General features: G+C 40.2%; 3 protein-coding genes across 14 annotated transcripts in view; 2 read left to right on the plus strand and 1 right to left on the minus strand.

Moving 5' to 3' along the window:
• The first annotated feature begins 2472 nt into the window (after nucleotides 1-2472).
• dnlz (DNL-type zinc finger) lies at nucleotides 2473-3639 on the plus strand. The gene is made up of 4 exons (XM_051072812.1): nucleotides 2473-2515; nucleotides 2654-2883; nucleotides 3005-3144; nucleotides 3411-3639. Exons 1-4 carry the CDS (start codon nucleotides 2473-2475, stop codon nucleotides 3562-3564), a joined length of 567 nt encoding a protein of 188 aa, XP_050928769.1. The 3' UTR covers nucleotides 3565-3639.
• Nucleotides 3640-3956: 317 nt separating this feature from the next.
• Nucleotides 3957-17140, plus strand: part of uck1 (uridine-cytidine kinase 1) — a 71243-nt gene continuing 58059 nt past the window's right edge. Inside the window, exons 1-7 of one of the 2 annotated variants that reach the window (XM_051072955.1) lie at nucleotides 3957-4163; nucleotides 4605-4764; nucleotides 5855-5951; nucleotides 6041-6183; nucleotides 6257-6351; nucleotides 6440-6488; nucleotides 6566-6785. In XM_051072955.1, coding sequence (XP_050928912.1) covers nucleotides 4074-4163; nucleotides 4605-4764; nucleotides 5855-5951; nucleotides 6041-6183; nucleotides 6257-6351; nucleotides 6440-6488; nucleotides 6566-6759 — 828 coding nt within the window. In that variant the 5' untranslated portion in view covers nucleotides 3957-4073 and the 3' untranslated portion in view covers nucleotides 6760-6785. Of the gene's footprint in view, nucleotides 4164-4604; nucleotides 4765-5854; nucleotides 5952-6040; nucleotides 6184-6256; nucleotides 6352-6439; nucleotides 6489-6565; nucleotides 7399-17140 lie in introns of those variants that run through there. The other variant, XM_018662304.2, reaches the window with a different exon arrangement.
• The window catches only part of rapgef1b (Rap guanine nucleotide exchange factor (GEF) 1b), a 41932-nt gene continuing 32260 nt past the window's right edge, over nucleotides 7469-17140 (minus strand). For 10 of the 11 annotated variants that reach the window (XM_051072947.1, XM_051072945.1, XM_051072951.1 and 7 more), the window contains 14 exons: nucleotides 16948-17040; nucleotides 15916-16001; nucleotides 14239-14344; nucleotides 13484-13559; nucleotides 12995-13083; nucleotides 12010-12098; nucleotides 11189-11374; nucleotides 9956-10040; nucleotides 9758-9852; nucleotides 9565-9643; nucleotides 9379-9480; nucleotides 9127-9224; nucleotides 8921-9049; nucleotides 7469-8715 (listed from right to left, as the gene is read on the minus strand). In XM_051072947.1, the coding sequence (XP_050928904.1) occupies nucleotides 8565-8715; nucleotides 8921-9049; nucleotides 9127-9224; nucleotides 9379-9480; nucleotides 9565-9643; nucleotides 9758-9852; nucleotides 9956-10040; nucleotides 11189-11374; nucleotides 12010-12098; nucleotides 12995-13083; nucleotides 13484-13559; nucleotides 14239-14344; nucleotides 15916-16001; nucleotides 16948-17040 (1464 nt within the window). In that variant the 3' untranslated portion in view covers nucleotides 7469-8564. The remainder of the gene's footprint in view (nucleotides 8716-8920; nucleotides 9050-9126; nucleotides 9225-9378; nucleotides 9481-9564; nucleotides 9644-9757; nucleotides 9853-9955; nucleotides 10041-11188; nucleotides 11375-12009; nucleotides 12099-12994; nucleotides 13084-13483; nucleotides 13560-14238; nucleotides 14345-15915; nucleotides 16002-16947; nucleotides 17041-17140) is intronic. The other variant, XM_051072953.1, reaches the window with a different exon arrangement.

Raw genomic sequence — 17140 nt, forward strand, 5'->3', positions numbered from 1 at the left:
AAGTTCTCCAAGATGCTTGGAACAACCTACCTGCAAATACTCTGAAAAACTGTGTGCAAATGTACCGAGGAGAACTAGTGGTCACACCAAATACTGATTTTATTGAGGTTTCTTGAAGGCATCCTCACTTTATTTTTTAGTGCATACAGGTTTTACACAGTGGTATTTGTTTTCAAGACATTATTGTCTTTGAGTGGCTTTGTTTTAACTTCTAATCTCTCTAACTATTTTTCAAAGCAGACATTACTACTTGTCATGGCAGGAAAAGAAGTGTATCTACTGACATTAATGACATGACATCATTATGGCTCAGTTCCATGCACTAATACCATGGCCCTGGAAATGACACATATAAATGGAAAGCAGTCATTTTTGCTATATTGAAATGACTGTAAATACAGTATTGCCAAAGCATATTGTTTTTGAAGTTTTGAAGAAAATAAAATATGACACATTTATAATTATTTTTAGCATTTTAGTCTCTGAAACAAAGTTCACTGTTTGTGAAGCCAATGCAAAGTGACAGTGTCAGTAAAAAGCCGCACAAGGCACAAGTGTAACACAGCCCCCAGTTATGAAAAAATCATTCCAAGTTCTTATCCTCTTGACCAAAAGTGTTGTGGCAAATGTGCTCAAATGCATTTCAAACATAATACACTCTGTTACAAACATCATACGCCTCCAATCAAACATTCAGAGAGAAGTGTTCTTATTCAATAATAAATGCAGGCTTAAAGTGAGGTCTTATAAATAAGTAATGAATACTTGCTGTAAAAATGAATTGTGCTGAATAACAGATAGACTAGCATGTAGTGTAATATTAACCCAGCAGCATTTGAATCATGTCTTTTAAGGCAGACAACCCCACCTTTTATAATTTCTTAGGTTCTTGTATAAAGAAAAAGACATTTATTCTGCCTTTGTTTCTCTTAAGTAATATACTTAAGCCCTATGCTGACCATTCTTCCTGTTCAGGTTGTAACAATTAATTTTCAGTCTGTTAGAGAGGAAAACACTTCACAAAAGCTGCATGTGAACTCACTACAGAGACAATGTGTCAGCACTGGGAAAGACTCCCTGTCTCAGACTGATTGCAGTTTCCCCTAAACAAGCTTCCCCCCACCTTTCCGAGCCAGATTTAGGAACACACCCTTCATTCACCACAAGCTCACTAAATTGGTGGTGATTGCCATTCAGCTCAGCTGTACACTCCTGCAGCAGCCTTGGCCTTAGCTAGTTGGAACAATGGTGAAAATTGTTTTGTCATAAATGCATTATATGCCTGTACTTCTCCTATTCCCTCTAAAGCCTTGGCAAACAATGAGGTGATGATAACTGCCTGTGCACAACTCAGTACAATATTAATAATAATAATAATGAAAATAATAATATAGGTTCGGATTTGTGCCACACTGACCATCCCAGACGTATTTTGAGAGTGAGAGGAAAATCTGTCTGAGGTGATATCAGAGTCTGTATGTCACCCTCTGGTGGTAATTGTTCAAAGAAATGACTTCACTACAGGATGTTTGCTAAAACAAAATCTAAATTGTATTTTGTCTTTGGGTATAAACTTCAATCTTTATTGGTGAAAATAAACTCAAAGCAAAGAAGATCATTATTACTTTTTGTAAGATTGCCTCCACTCACACTGACCTGGGACAGTCAGAACATGACATTGCCCAATGTGCATGACCAACACTGTCACTCCTGAGAGAACAGCTGCATATTAACAATATACAAGGCTCACTGACATTGCCCTCCCCTACAATGTAGACTTTTTTTTCTCATATATGTATGTGTATCTGCTGTACTTTTTACTAACTATATATGCTGTACTTACAATGTTGGTTTCATTTGTTGTCATGCCTAACTCCTGACAAATATGCAAACAGGATACTAATCTGATATACAGTTGATTATGACTATGTACATTGTTATTCTCTCACTTCATTTATGTATCATCATCATTCTCATAAATGTCATAGTTCCTATTGAATCTGCAATAATTTTATATTGTCATATTGTATGTATATTTTTTTTTTTTTGTTGTTTTTACCCTTGAAACATTGTAGAACAGGCAGTAAAAATAAAGTAGCACAAAACTGAAAAACTCATGTAAAAAGAACCTCTCAATTCAACATAAGTTGCTTTATTTTCCACCACTGAAATTTATAACCCATTGGAAATACTACATTTTAGACATGCATTACAAGAAGCTCAATTTATATCACATTCTGTCAAACAGAACAAAAACTTAATGAAAGCTTCCAAACTGATCTATTACAAAACTATTATAAATTAATAGGATGCATTTTCTTTTCTTTTTTTATTTTTGTTATTAAAGATATTTATATCCCAGCAGAAAAAGTGCAATAACACTTGCTGAAATGTCGTGTCAATAAAAAGTGCTTTTCTTTTGTTGCAGGAATAACTTGCTAATAAAGTTTGTTTTGAAAATACCATTTGGTGATGTCATCAAGTCGCGACAACACACTCGTTGATGAAATCGCTGGTAATTTCTTAACACGGCAGTTGTCATGTTGATTTTACACAAGTGTTTTGCTCTTTTACACTCACCTCATTATTCGCGTACGCTGCTGTCTGTCAGCCGGTTGTTTCGATGTTATCACAGTCGTTTAACTCTGTCCAGACTGCTGCGCTGGGTCTCACCGTCGTCCGCCTCCGGGACCACCGACGACCACAGCCGTAACGGGGCTCTTCTCCAGGCTGGACCAGCATAAATTTCGGTGTTTGTTACCCGCTGACAGAGGTGAAGCTGGCCTTATCAGTTGCAGAGGAGTCTCGACGTCAGCGGGTATCAGAAGTGACGCTGTTGGGAAGATCGAGTCAACACATTATCATCTTATTTACACATGCAAGGTAGCCGAACCAGAAACCATAAAACACTTGATTGTCCTGGTCTGTTTTTATTGTGCTCTGACCTGTGTCTCTCGGGTTTAGAAGTCATACATCTGACGTGGCGGCTGCGTCATGTTTACAGGTTTGCTCCACTAGATCCATGAAGAAGATATCCAAGCTGGCGTACCACAAAGGTGTAGTGATAGTGACATGTCCAGGATGTAAGAATCACCACATCATCGCCGACAATCTCAGCTGGTTCTCTGACCTGGAAGGGAAAAGGTTGGTGATGCTTTAAACTTCTGGCACTGATTCATAATAACATCCAAAACATATCCACTAAAACTGCGTGGTTGCATGGAGGTTACATACATATTTTGGTTAAAACAAACAAACAAACAAAAAAACACAACATAAACGAGAAAAAATACAATTCAAACAAACAAGAATGAAGAAAGTAAAGTGTAACTTTAACATTTTTGATTTACCTTTCATGTAACTTCATTATATTCTGAATGACTCATGTTCTATGTTGTTTTATGTTTTAGAAACATCGAGGAAATCCTTGCTGCCAAAGGAGAGACTGTGAAGAGGGTTGAGGGAAGTGCTGCTTTGGAGATAGTAGTGGATGAAACCAGCAAAGACAAATCACAATGTAGTGAAGACACCGAAAAATCAGACAGTGATCCAGAAAAACAATAATGCCATGTTTGTACTATATGTGTATATTGCAAGATGTTTATATTTAATCCAATAATAAATGTAAATCTTTTTTAATTGCGAATGTTCTTTTGTTATGCATTCTGAGCAATAAATAGATAGCAAGGGCTAGAACTGTAATCCCTGCTAACTGATTGCAAATGAAACTGAAAAAGGCACGTTCAGATAAACAGTACCTGAATTTTCTAACTACAACCTAAAGTATATTATATCGTAAATTATATTGTGAATGTGAATTGTCGATAATGTATCTGAGTGATATTTTGTCATATGTCGTCTAAATATTTAATGCAGTTCTGCTCTAAACGTGTATAGGTAATGATTAATCTTATTTTATGTGAATATTGAATGCAATTTCGTTCTAAATAGTCCTGGTTGAAAGAACGTCAGTTCTCGCGAGAAGCGCGCGTTGTTGTTGCCACAGATAGCACAGCTAGCGCCTAGCCGAGCTATCTAGATTTCTGCAGTCTTTCGCTTTCTGTTGGACTGCAATGGACCCTCTCGGAGCCCTAGACGAGGCAGAGAGGCCACTGCATCGTCCGTTTTTAATCGGGGTTAGCGGAGGTACCGCCAGTGGCAAGGTCAGTTATTTTTCAGCTGGAGTATCTCCCCGATAACGGAAATTAGCATCACGAGTAGCTTAGCTTAGTTTGCTATACATCTGTCAAACCAGCCGGCACGCCCCTTCGCTTAGTGAATATTTGCTCTTTACTATTTCATTAACACAGCAGCACAGTCACCATTTGCCTGCCCCGTTAATTTTACTGCCTCCTCTGTCATGTGTTTCGCGGCAGTTTAGCCAAAGAGCTTCATTTGGCTAACTAGCCGCTTTAACAAATGTGTCAGATCCTCGGCAATGATAAATACTACAGTGAGAAGGTCATTGATACAACACTTAAACTTACACCTCAGGACCTTTGCTCCCTTCCCTTCCACAAACTGTATTTCAATTCGTCTTTGTTAGTTTAAACAAATCAAAAAATTATACTGGATCATAAATAATAGTGACTTTTTTGCCACAGTCAACAGTTTGCGCCAAGATCATGGAGCTCCTTGGCCAGAACAAGGTGGACCACCGCCAGAGGAAGGTGGCTATTATAAGCCAGGACAGCTTTTACAGAGTCCTGACTCCAGAGCAGGAGGCAAAGGCGCAAAAGGGCCAGTATAACTTTGATCACCCAGGTATGCCCAGGCTACACAATGGTCTTTGTCCAGTTAATACACATGCACACACTATGTCTATTCTAGAGATGCAACTAATACTTCATACTGTTATAACGCATTTATAAGGTAGTTATGGGATTAAGACACTTTCATTCTGTTGCTGATGAAACACACTCCTTGGAAAAGAAGCAAAAATAATATTGGACTCACAACATATTGCAGTGAAAAACTTCTATTGGCCAACACAGATGCTATTCCTCAGACCTTGAAATTGTGCCAAGCCCAGTTTGAGATAATGATTCTGTTCTGAAGAAGAGTCTGACAGTTATAGAGGAAGTACTCAGTTCTTTTACTTGAGAAAAAATAGCAACACCACACTGTATAAAATACTTGAAAGTATAAGTAATGTATTCAAAATGTTTTTTTAAGGTAAATGTATTAGCACCAAAATATACTTTTAAGTACCAAAAGTAAAAGGACACACTAATCAGAAGGGCCCATTTCAGAATAATATTAACTGCGCTAACTAGTATCTTAAATGATCACATAAATGTATAAAACACAATATTTTCTACCGAATGTAGTGGAGTAGAATTATAAACGGAAAACAGAAATACTCAAGTATATAAGTACCTTAAAATGGTACTTAAGTACAGTACTTGAGTTGGTATACTGAGATCCTTTCCACCATTGCAGTTTGGTTTGGTTTGCTGTTAATTACTTTGTGTTTTCTTAAACCTGAGGCACAAGCTCTTTTTGTTGTTTTTTTAATCTGTGTTTACCTTGGAAGATTACACTGCATACTAGATCACTCTGTTCTCAAGCCAGACTAGTTCTGGTTGTTTGTAGATGATACTTTTGGAGTAACACTAGCGTGCTTGCTTGTCAACCCTCCTTTTGCAAATAACTTGTAACCGGTTAGTCTACCATGTGGTTTTTCTTACTTTTTTTTTTTTTACTTATTCTGAATCATCTGTTGTTTATTAATTCAGAAATGTATGTATTTTCTCATCATCTGAGATGAGCTCGTACTGTATCATGGTGGCCCTCTTATTCATAATGGTTATACATTCTGCATTATCAAATCCTGTTTCTGTTTGTTTTGCAGAGGCATTTGACAATGAGTTAATGTACAAAACCTTGAAGGACATTGTGGAAGGAAAGGTGGTTGAAGTGCCAACATATGACTTTGTCACCCATTCCAGGTAGGCAGGAAGAATATCGATAAGGTCCTGTTGAGAAATCCTCTGACCTCCATTGCCTTTGTGTGAGAACTCTGTGTCTGTGTTTATAGGTTGGAAGACAGGATCACAGTTTACCCAGCAGATGTGGTCCTCTTTGAAGGGATCCTGGTTTTCTACCCCCAGAAAGTGCGTGATATGTTTCACATGAAGCTTTTTGTGGACACAGATTCAGACGTCAGGCTGTCTCGCAGAGGTATGTCTCTGTCAAACACGATATTCCATTTGTTGTCATCGTGTGTCAGTGGTTTGACTTCATTTCTCTGTAGTTCTGCGAGACATGAGCAGAGGGAGAGACCTTGAGCAGATTCTCACACAGTATACAACGTTTGTCAAGCCTGCTTTTGAGGAATTTTGCTTGCCTGTAAGTACGATGACTGATAGTCACCAATTTTCCAGTGTAATTCAGTCAGCAAACCTCCTTTGAGCACTGTCACTTTGTTCTCTCCCAGACCAAGAAGTACGCAGATGTCATCATTCCACGGGGAGTTGACAATATGGGTAAGTGTTTTTCCTGATAATGATAATTTTTCAAACATCTTCGATGCTTGACAAATTCTTCATCCGTGTCTCATCAGTGGCCATCAACCTCATCGTGCAGCACATCCAGGACATTCTGAACGGAGACATCTGCAAATGGCAGCGGGCGTCCATCAACAGCCACGGGCGGGGCTTCAAACGGGCGATTTCCGAGCAGGGCGACCTGCAGAACGGAGCCATTAATCCTCCTGGGAAGAGGGTCCTGCTGGAGCCCAGTAGTCGGCCTCACTGAAAACTGTGTGGATGGATGGATGGATGGATGTGCCCAGACTGTGAAGATGAGCTTTGAGTTGGGATCGCTGCTACTGATTTGTGCAGAGTGGGTCAGTGACTGTCAATGCCAGTCTCAGCCTCTGCAGCCTTTTAAAAAAAAAAAAAAAAAAAAAAAGAATATCCACAGTAACAATGTTGCAAGCATTTAGTGTTGCAACCTCTTCATAATTCTACTGTAATTACTGCTGCATAACAAATATGCTAATAGTTTGCTTTTCACATGTAAAAGTCTTCCATGATATTATTTGATTTTTTCAGTGTTAACTGCAATCTGATGACCTGTTACTGAAATGGAAGGTTATATATTCGAGGCTACGAGGTGTTATTTAAATGTTCAATTTCAATCACGATTTTGCACTCTAAGTTTGACCTTGTAATTATTATACAAGCTTTTGCTTTTTTGTTGCTTCAATAGAGGTTAATATATTTACATTATATTAATAATGTGTTGTAGGTACCTCATTGCTTTCCCTGTTTCTGCTTTTAATAAGTATTGAGTACTTCCTTTGGATTATTTAATTCTTAATACATGCCTTAATTTTTTAAAGTTCATTTTCCACGCACCATTCTGCTACGACAATAAATTGGACTTCTGTTATTAAGGTTTTAAGTGTCAGTCTTGTTTGAATTTTGACAAAGAAAATGAAGTTTCTGACCAACACACTGTGTATAGAAACAGAGCTGTTTTGTTTTATTGGAGTTTGAGAGCACAGTGTGATGTGTTGGTTTTGACCATTATCCCAAAAAGGAATCAAAGTGATTTTAACTACAGCACATTTTGGAATGACAAACACACAAGTCGCAGAGGACTTCAGTCACACACAAACACTTTCACACACCGACATGACTGGGACATGATTGTGATTGCCTGATGGTTCTCTACACTTGAACACGGCACACAATGATTCAGTATGACATACACAGATCACAGCATCTTTAGTAATTTATCTTTTTGTGTTTTTGCTTTGCTTTTTTTTAGTGCACATATGTATGGCACTTGGGAGAAGCTAAGCTCTTCTCATAAGCATAAACATCCTTTTTAAGAACAAAAGGAGCACTGTATATAATACATTTCATAACCATACATGATTCTTACACAAAATGTTTCAAAACAAACTCATAGGTTCCAGTCTCTAATGGTCATCCTCTCTCTTCAAGTTCAAATCCCCTCTCACCTCCTCCAGTAGACTCTCGGGTCTGTAGCCTGCATGTCGAAGTCACAGCTCACGGCAGGTCGCTCTCGAGGGTTCTGCTGTTTGAGGGGAACTCATGGGTTGGGGGGGGGTGGGGGGTGGTCGCAGAAGATGACCAACAAATGGCACATACATAAAGGAAGAGGAAGGAGCAACTTGGAGAGTAATGGACGATTCAGCTCAATCTCACACACACACGCAACAGCTCCACTCTAAAACAGAGAGCCCAGGGAGCAGACTTTGGTTATTTCCGTAGTGTCTCCCTGCCCACTCTGCGTGACTCCTCTCTCCTCCTTGGCACCAGGGTTCCTCCCATTCCACCATAGTCACAATCTCTCCCTGTCTAAACGCCACAGCCACAGTAATCCCAATTATAATCTCCCAGAGCAGCGGAGCTCTTTGTAAACCTCGGCCACGCTTCAGTTGTCTGTAGTTTGTTCTGCATCCCCCACAATGAGTCTCCCATTCGCTCCAGCGGATAGCTTCCATTCGTCTTTCTCTCAGTCTGTAGTAAAGTGGAGTTAGTGTCATGAAGCACAGTTGGAGGTCAGTCTCGGAGGCCCCGCGGACCCTAGGTCTTCTCCTCGCGGTCCGTCTTGCGCCTGGCGATGTTCCGCGGCTTGATCTTCAGCGACAGCTCCCACAGGGCCTCCTCTGCGAGGTGGTCACTGAAGTCATTGAAGAAGGAGACGATGTCTTCGTTGCGCTTCAGCTCGTAATGCCTGAGACGAGAAGAGTTTGATGAATGCAGTAATGACATCGATGGCAGCGATGTTTTATGATATTAGAATTTAATGAAAAACAAAGCAGGTGCATTATATTCCCTGCCAGTGGCAAACAAATGATGACATTTATTACTGTGATTGATGTTTGCAAAGCTTTCCATTGATATATCTTTTCATCATAAATGTACTCCAGTGGACTTACACTTGCTGGAAGCGGCGCATGCTGTCCAAGATGTTGAACTGCTGCCAGCGTTTGGAGAAATTGACCTTTCCGTCGATGAGGTCGGGGTTCCCCAGGTGGACGAAGGTCAAGTCCTGGAGGATGAGACCCCTGGAAGAAGGGCGAGTCATGTCAAGTTGCGGCCCTCAGCCAAAAATATGCATGAGTTCAAACACGCGATCACTTACAGGTACGGGATACACGGAGGCTCCACTTCAGCCAGAGCAGCTCTGTATGCTCTGAAGGAGGAGGAGCTGTCGATCAACGTGCAATATTCCTCCAATCCCTGAGAGAGATAAAGTAGGAAGGAGCATATGAGAGAAAAGGGGTAATCATGATAGGTGTGAATTTGAAGACAAGAGGCGACTACACCATCATCAGACATGACACCTCGCTATAGCATGCTGACTCCTCTCTTTCAAACCTCGCAGTCCTCTCACCTCTGAGGTCTGTTTCTGCCACTCCAGTCTCCTGATGGGGGCAGAGTCCAAGGCGGACAGTATTGCCAGGTAGGAGTTGAAATTATTCAACTTTCTTAAGTGCTGTAATAAGAATGTATACATGTTACTGCCTAAGAAAAAAAACAAGAAAATTACACAGAAATTAGGATATTTACATTCACTAACCTTCATTATCTTGATGAATTTGAGGAGCAGCTTCTCTCTGTCTTGGGCCTTCTCCTGCTGAATTATCAAAGAGCGGACCCTGTAGGATAAACAGAAATAAACAATGTGGTGTTACCATTTGTGAAAGCAAGAGGAGCCAAAATTACCAATGACAGATATGTGAGGGGATGAGGTTTGTGGTTTTGGTCTTTACCAATAGCTCATGTTGTTAAAGTGCTCTGTGAACTGAGTCAGGTTTGGACTCTTCTCCTCATTCTGCTCCTTGGCCCAAAGCAGCACTTCGGGAATCTGAAGGAAAACAGGAGGAGTTCAAATTGGGATTGAATATGTGGAGTTCAGTGTCAAAACACTATAAATGACAATTAACTTGAATGAAAAGAATCCACCCTACCTCTATTTTATAGAAGAGTTCAGCATCAAGAAGAGTGAGCTGATCAGCAATCTCATGACTGCGGAAGTCGTGAAGAGTTCCAGGCCTGTTGGGACATACAACTGTTAAATGATGACTTGACTGAATTTTTACATCGCAGATTGGCTGTAGCTGCAGAGCTGAAATGGATAGAAATTACTCTTCCCAGTCTATCTGGGTAATGACTTGCCATGCAGTGAAAAGACTTTAGAGAAAGTCTGGTCATAAATGTTAAAATAAGTAAGATGAAAATTAACTAAAAGTGCATCTCATGTTTTATGGGTGTGGATAAACTAATGAAACCATTTTAAACAAAATCCCATACATATTAATAGATCTGAGTGCACTATATTTTGTAAAATACAGTTTAAGAGTGCAGATATAGCTCCCACATAATGAAAAATGGAGATTCAATCTTTTAAAGAAGCCTTTAGTCTGCATCAACAATGACTCTGCAAGTTTACTGCAGGTCAAGCTGTGCGAGATAGGTCTAATAAGATCTTGGTCGCAGTCTGTATCTATCACTTGGATGCATGGTTGGTTGTAGCGCTAAGATGTAAATGTAAAAGACAGAGAGCAGAGGCACATCATCAGCTGGCGTTCTCCATTTGTGCTGCTCTTACGCTTTGAAAATGCAGCTCTGCAAGGTTTTCTTTGCTGGAATCTCTCATTCTTCTTTTTAGTTTCACCTCCATTGTTTGTGGTTTGTATGTACATATGTTTTTATTTCCTATACTGCATTAAAAATGGCTCTTACAAAATACCATGTTGGACATTATATTTGATAACATTTCATGCCATAGTTTACTTGCTTTGTAGATGTGGGTCATAGAAGTGGAGCATTGTTTTGGATTGATTTGACCATGTTTCTCTTAAGACTGTCTGGGAGTTTTGTTGAAAAAGCTGGTTGTAATATTGTATGTTTTGTATTTATGACCATTTATATTTCTCTTGAACATGTCTTACTTACATCCACCAAAGTAATAAATGATATTGAAATGTTAAATGATGTTGTTTTGTATAAAGTCTAATGACTGATTAACTGTATTTAACTGAAACTGAAAACATTCTGGGAAGAAAACATGGTTTACCAGGGGATTTGTTTCAGTGTGCTTTGATAAAGGATTCAATGGAAACATTATCAATCATCTGGGAATGACTATTAGTTTAAGTAGTCTTGTCTAACCAGACAATTGACCCTGACCCCCACACTACCTTGCAGAGACCCCTCGGGCTGCGAGGGGCTTGAGGGAGTTAGTGTAGCGCAGCAGCTTCTTCTGCTCCACCTTATCCAGGATGTTCTTGCGGAGCACACGGGCGAGGCTGAGCTCGCCATTGCACACCAGCGTGAACACCAGGTCCATCAGCTGTTTCAAGATGTCCTCTGTCAGCTCCACCAGGCTGGAGGACAGAAGGAGAGGAGAGGGAAACGATTAGATGATTAAAATGTGCGATGGGGGAAAACAGAGGAGCAGAAGGAGGAAGGTAATACAGTTGGTTGCTGAATTCAAACATGTATGAGCATAAAATGTCAGTTACAGAGAGATTTGTGGATGAGCTCACAGAAAGAGATTTTCTGGTTATAGCTGTCAGCAGAACAATTAAGTAAAGCTTGCAGGATGACAGAGTTCAAATAAACATCATATAACGCTGCAACTCATTGTCAGTGCAGTAATATGACTGAAGAATTTTATCATTATATCCCAGCACCAAATGAAGCATGAGTTTATATGATGGCGTTTGTATCAAGCAACATTTGACAAAGTCAGAAAAATACACCCATTTTTTTCAGTAGAAATTATATTATTCTTATTTATTACTTCTTATCTTGTGACCCTTTGGTGGATCCTGACCCCAGGTTGGGACCCATGGTTGTAGTAAACACTAGTAGTGTGCTCAGTGACGAGATTTTTCGTTTACTTGCAAATCAAAATAATGGCATAGACAGTCCTTCTCCACGTCTGCTTGGAAGCGTGTTCAACATTGAAATGGTAATTATCTCCAGATTAAGGACAAAAATATTGAGTCCTACTCACCACAACTCATCCACCACACGAACCAGCACAAAGAATGTGTTCTTGCTGACTCGCTTCTTGAAGGTGTCTGGACTGTGGCAGAACCTGGTATATGTGCTTTGTGGTCAAGGACAATGTAAACAATACTACATGTGGATTACAAAAGTACAATAAACATGCTAAGAATACAAGCTTTTACACATTCCTCAGGCTTCATTATTAGAAAAGATGTGTGAAGTTTTGCTCTCTCCAAGCCAACATTTGGATAATTTGTGGTTCTACAAATCAATTCAACAATAATAATACAGCTTTTATCCCACATAGTGTTTCTATTATACTTATAACAAGCAACTTTACCTTATTTTATTATATTATAGGAGAGAAAATGAACAAACATAACCATAACCATAGCTCAGCCTCATGGCATGTAAACTTACATCATTACATAGCAAATGTTATCAGTATCTGTTAATTTTATTATCAGTGGATCTGCTGATTATTTACTCAAACTTTTTGGTCTGAAAAATGGTGAAACTGCTCATCATGATTTCCTAAATCCCAGTGATATCTTCAAATTGAGACAGAAAAATGACAAAGGATTGACTGATTATCCAAATAGGTAAAGATTAATTTTCTGTCTATCAAATAATCCATTAAACAACTAATAATTTCAGTTCTACAAGGCAATGACAAAGACAATTATTCATATCATAGCTGGAGGAAGACACTTGTTCTCCTGAGGCGCCATTAAACAAGACACACGATCACAAAAAGCCCCAGCAGATTCAGCAGTAATTTAGACTTCAGTATCCATCAGACGAGCATTATGGGTTTACTGTGGGTGAATGCTTTTAACTGAAAGATCTGAATAAGAGCAAACAAGATAAACAAGTCTTTCCTTGGTAAATAAGGATTTAAAAAAATCTGAAACTAGGCAAGAAAAACAGTCTTCTTCCAACAAAACAACGATTAAGCTCAGAGTGACATGTTGAGTGATTTGAAAAGGATATCTGTAGTGTAGCTTCTTAATGAGGTCCTCGGGGGTTATAAAAGTCCTATATGTAGTCAGAAAGGCTTCACAGTACAAAACAAGATCTGTCAAGCAAAAACAGAGAAAAAAAGGCAGCATGTTTCAGTTTGACGTGCAGCCAGAGCTCCCAATTAACTACCTAAAGCTGAAAATACATCATCAAATGTGAAGGCTACATAACCCGGACTGACACATTGCAAATAACTGAACCGGAGAGAGAGACTGAGGCTATTTAAGATGCTTCTCAGATGAGGAGATTATAAAAGTAGTAACACATCAGTCAAACTACAGAATCACACGTTGCAAATATAAATAAATGTGTCTTTGAACATAAAATGATTGCAGGTCTGTCGAGCTAGCAAACCCAAGCTGTACCAGTGACCCTGAAGCACAGTAACATACTCTACATAACAAATATGTGTGGTTAAGTGTGAGTCTTAATGTGTCCTGTCATCTGTACTGTACCTTTGCGGTCCGTTTCTGTAGCGTGGACTAATAGAATATCTCCTGATCCAGCACGAACATCAGGGCCATCGTCATTCTGGGAAAAATAAGGAGAGCGAGAAAGGTGTGGAGAAATGGAGAAAATGAACACCCAGAGGAGAGAGAGTGAATGAGAAGGAAAGCAGGAGAGGAGAAGAGTGGTTACAGTAACTCAGCCAAAACAGCCCCCACCTCTCCCCATCCTGCACCAGCTCCTCTGATGACGAAGAAAAACTCAGACTTGTGTGAGATGAAAATCACCACCACTGCAATATGTCATCTGCAACACCTTTACATGTCACCACAGACCATGAATCTTTGATCCATGGATTTCTGATCCTGCTTTATCTCCTTTTATAAATCACTGTTGTCACACTGCCCCTAACCTTGCAGAGTGGTGAGCAGCATTTTCACACATCTGTCTGTCAGACTGCACCACACAAGACAAAGGCGTAGGAAGAAGAGGAAGAAGAGGAGGAGGAGGAGGAGGAGGAGGAGGCAAGTGGTTTGGCAGTTTCAGCTCTGCAATTTCAGAGACCTGACTCCAGAGGGCAGCAATGGCTATCAGTGGTGCATCTCAGGATCTGATTTCACATCTGAGTGACTCACAGTGACCTTTAGCCTGCACTGGACTAACAGGATAAAATGTGCTTTGTATGCTGGTGCTGCACAGTTCTGTCACAGCAGATTTATAAAAACAGTACACGGCATCAGCGGCGCAGTGGCAGCTGTCTTACCTCTTGTTTTAGTGTTATCCTGTTCATAATCTCCTTGTGGTCTATGAGGGAGAGTTCGTCCACATCTTCCTCATCGCTGCCAGCAGACTCTGTTGACTTCTGCCTCCTACGACACACACAAGCATCATCAGCACAGAAACACTCGCAGCTGTCTGAAGCTACAGCTGTGTACTACATTTTAGAGCTGAAAAGGTTAAAGATTAGTATTAATTGATAAGTTGGAGACCTTATGATCATCATGTTTTCATCATGTTTAAAAATATCATCTAGTTTTTTCATGTTGTTTTTCTTTATTTCTGAAGGTATCCTAATGTTTCATGTCTAAATATGAATGTTTTACATGGAAAATGACAATCATAACAATGAAATAGTTGTCTTCAATATTCATATTTCCACATAAGTGATCTATGATATAATTGTGTTTTTTTTGTTTTGTTTTGTTTTGTTTTGTTTTGCTTTGTCATACTCTGTTGTTTTTGAAAACACCATCATAAAATGTAAGCCTAACAGCTTCACATCATGTTGGTGTTTGCAGCAACATGTCTGCCTGTATTGTAATTAAAACTGCAGAGTTCTGGGAGTTACTTTGGCAAGACTTGTAAAAACAAGGTGGAGCACACCGCTGTTTCCCCGGTTACCTGGTTTTGGATGGAGACACTGGGGAGGAGAAAGGAACGGACCTGACGGTCCTGAGGGATTTATTAGAGGAGAGAGAAGTTTTAACTGATCTAAAATTTTTCATGAGACAGTTTGAACTGTCAGGCTGCAACACGCCTGTCGAATTGAATTGGAAACTGTAGAATGATCAATCAACACAGAAGTTTGATGGACACATAAGCAGTGAGGTTGTTTTGCAACAGTCTGGTGCTGGTTGCACAAAATTTAACCAGCAGATCTGCTGTATTTAATTTGGCCTGTTAGAGACGGCAGATGAAACAGATTCATGCTGCCTTCAGATGGCTATAAAGAGAGTTATCAGTAAGAAGGAAAATCCTTGAGCAGAGACTGCCTACTAACTGTTGTGGATTGTGAAGTTGGTGAGAATCCTACATAAATATTTTTTCCAGCCAAACAGAATAACTTTTTTGTGACTATGATCACACTTCGGCTGGTTGAAAAATTAAAGTGCAGCACAGCAGTTGAACTGCTCTGCGCAGGTGAGCGGTAGTGGTAGACCACACTAAACACAGTCATTCTTGTCACCAAGATTTCAGTGCACTGCCTGGATTTGCGCTGCCACATTCTCTTTGGAGCCTCTCCTCCCACTTGGGCTCACGGTGAGTCATCAAGGTACCAAACCAGCACAGTTGAGGAAATAACCTCAGTGTGCTACAGGAAAGCACCAGTTCACTGGTTTACTTTGCACCTTGCAACTGCACTAAAAATAGAGCACAAAGTATACTCTGTGCACATACTAAAAATCTCTCTGTTATGTACACGTCTCCCACAATGCAATACACAAAGGGAATACTAACAGCTGGGAAAAAATGAAATCTAATTATGAATGGTGGTGAAATAGCTCCAGAACACCTCATAAAACAAGAAAATACTACTAAAGTTTTAGACAAACATTTAAGTTTTTTTGGCCAGTAGTAGTACATGCTGTATACAGTTAGCATATATGGAAGTGGAACACAGCGTAGATCACTTAAAGGATGTTAACATTATGACCCTTACCTTTCCTTGTCCACAGCCTCTTTGCTATTGGTGGATGGCATTTGAGGGGTGGGGTCTTGAAGAACATCGTCAGCAGCAATCGTTTCCTAATCAATGGATGGAAAGACAATAATCAACATCTGTACAACGGGAAACATGGAACATCATTCATGAATGGTTCCATGCAGTGACAGGAGCCTGGTTATTGATGAGATCGTACAGACCACCAGGATCTCATGCAACACGTTTGGTGGAGGAGAGGATGGATGCTTTGAATGGACGGCTCAAGATGTTATCCCTATTAGTGTTGACATAAATTAAGTGTAAAGGGCTGATGGGTAAAATGCAGCTTTTCCTCAATATGAGCCAGGAAAAACCAGACAGATGAAACTCAAAGACACCAAAGGGTAGAACTCACTCACACTGAAACTTCACCAGATGGAGAACTACAACTACAATCACACACATTTGTCTCTTTTCCTCTCATACATTTCCACACACACCACAACCCAAACATGCCTGAAATACACCCCAAATACACACGCTGACCCAAAGGAATACAAATACAACCACACACACGCATGTGCACTGCCACACAAGCACAGGTGCACATAAGCTGTTATGGGGAATGTTATTGGAAAAATTGAAAACCGGTGAACCATTGAGAATCCCTTTTGGAACGGCGACATGTCAGGTGTTAGATTGGAACAAGGTTAAATGCTCGTTACAGTTGAAGCGCAGCCAGAGAAACAGCAATCGCCAGGCAGTCAGAACAACATACAGATGGACATCTTTTCCACAGACACCAACCACAGCACATGAATCCCTCGCAGGCAAATCTGTGAACCTGAAGTCATGCTCAGTCAGGTTTGGCTACATTCACATTCCATTTCAGCACCGTCAGTTCAAGAGATGAATCAATAAGAGCTGCTGAGTGCAACAGATGACAGGTGAGAGTGATACCTGCCAGTCAAAGAGGCCTTGATTCATTTCCTGAAGTGATGGGACATACGAATGGAATTGACCTTTCACCCGTGGCGGTCAGCTACTTACTCTGAGGGAGAGAGGCAGCTCCCCATTGGCCTGGCTGGATGAGTACAAGTTGACATACTCCCCCTCCCCGCCCTCGTCATTCGCGCTCTCGCTCTACGGGAAAAGAGGAGGGACACAAAACCGAGGCGTAAAGCAGCGGAGAGGGGCACAGAGTATTCTCTAAGGGTGGGGACAGACGTCAGGTGTGAATGTG

Source organism: Lates calcarifer, linkage group LG9, assembly GCF_001640805.2.
Source record: "Lates calcarifer isolate ASB-BC8 linkage group LG9, TLL_Latcal_v3, whole genome shotgun sequence".
NCBI lineage: Eukaryota > Metazoa > Chordata > Actinopteri > Centropomidae > Lates > Lates calcarifer.

Coding starts and splice junctions, on each gene's coding strand:
- dnlz (XM_051072812.1), top strand. CDS start 2,473: ATGTCATCAAGTCGCGACAACACACTCGTTGATGAAATCGCTG. Junction 2,884..3,004: donor ATCTTATTTACACATGCAAG/GTAGCCGAACCA, acceptor TCATGTTTACAG/GTTTGCTCCACTAGATCCAT. Junction 3,145..3,410: donor TCTGACCTGGAAGGGAAAAG/GTTGGTGATGCT, acceptor TTTATGTTTTAG/AAACATCGAGGAAATCCTTG.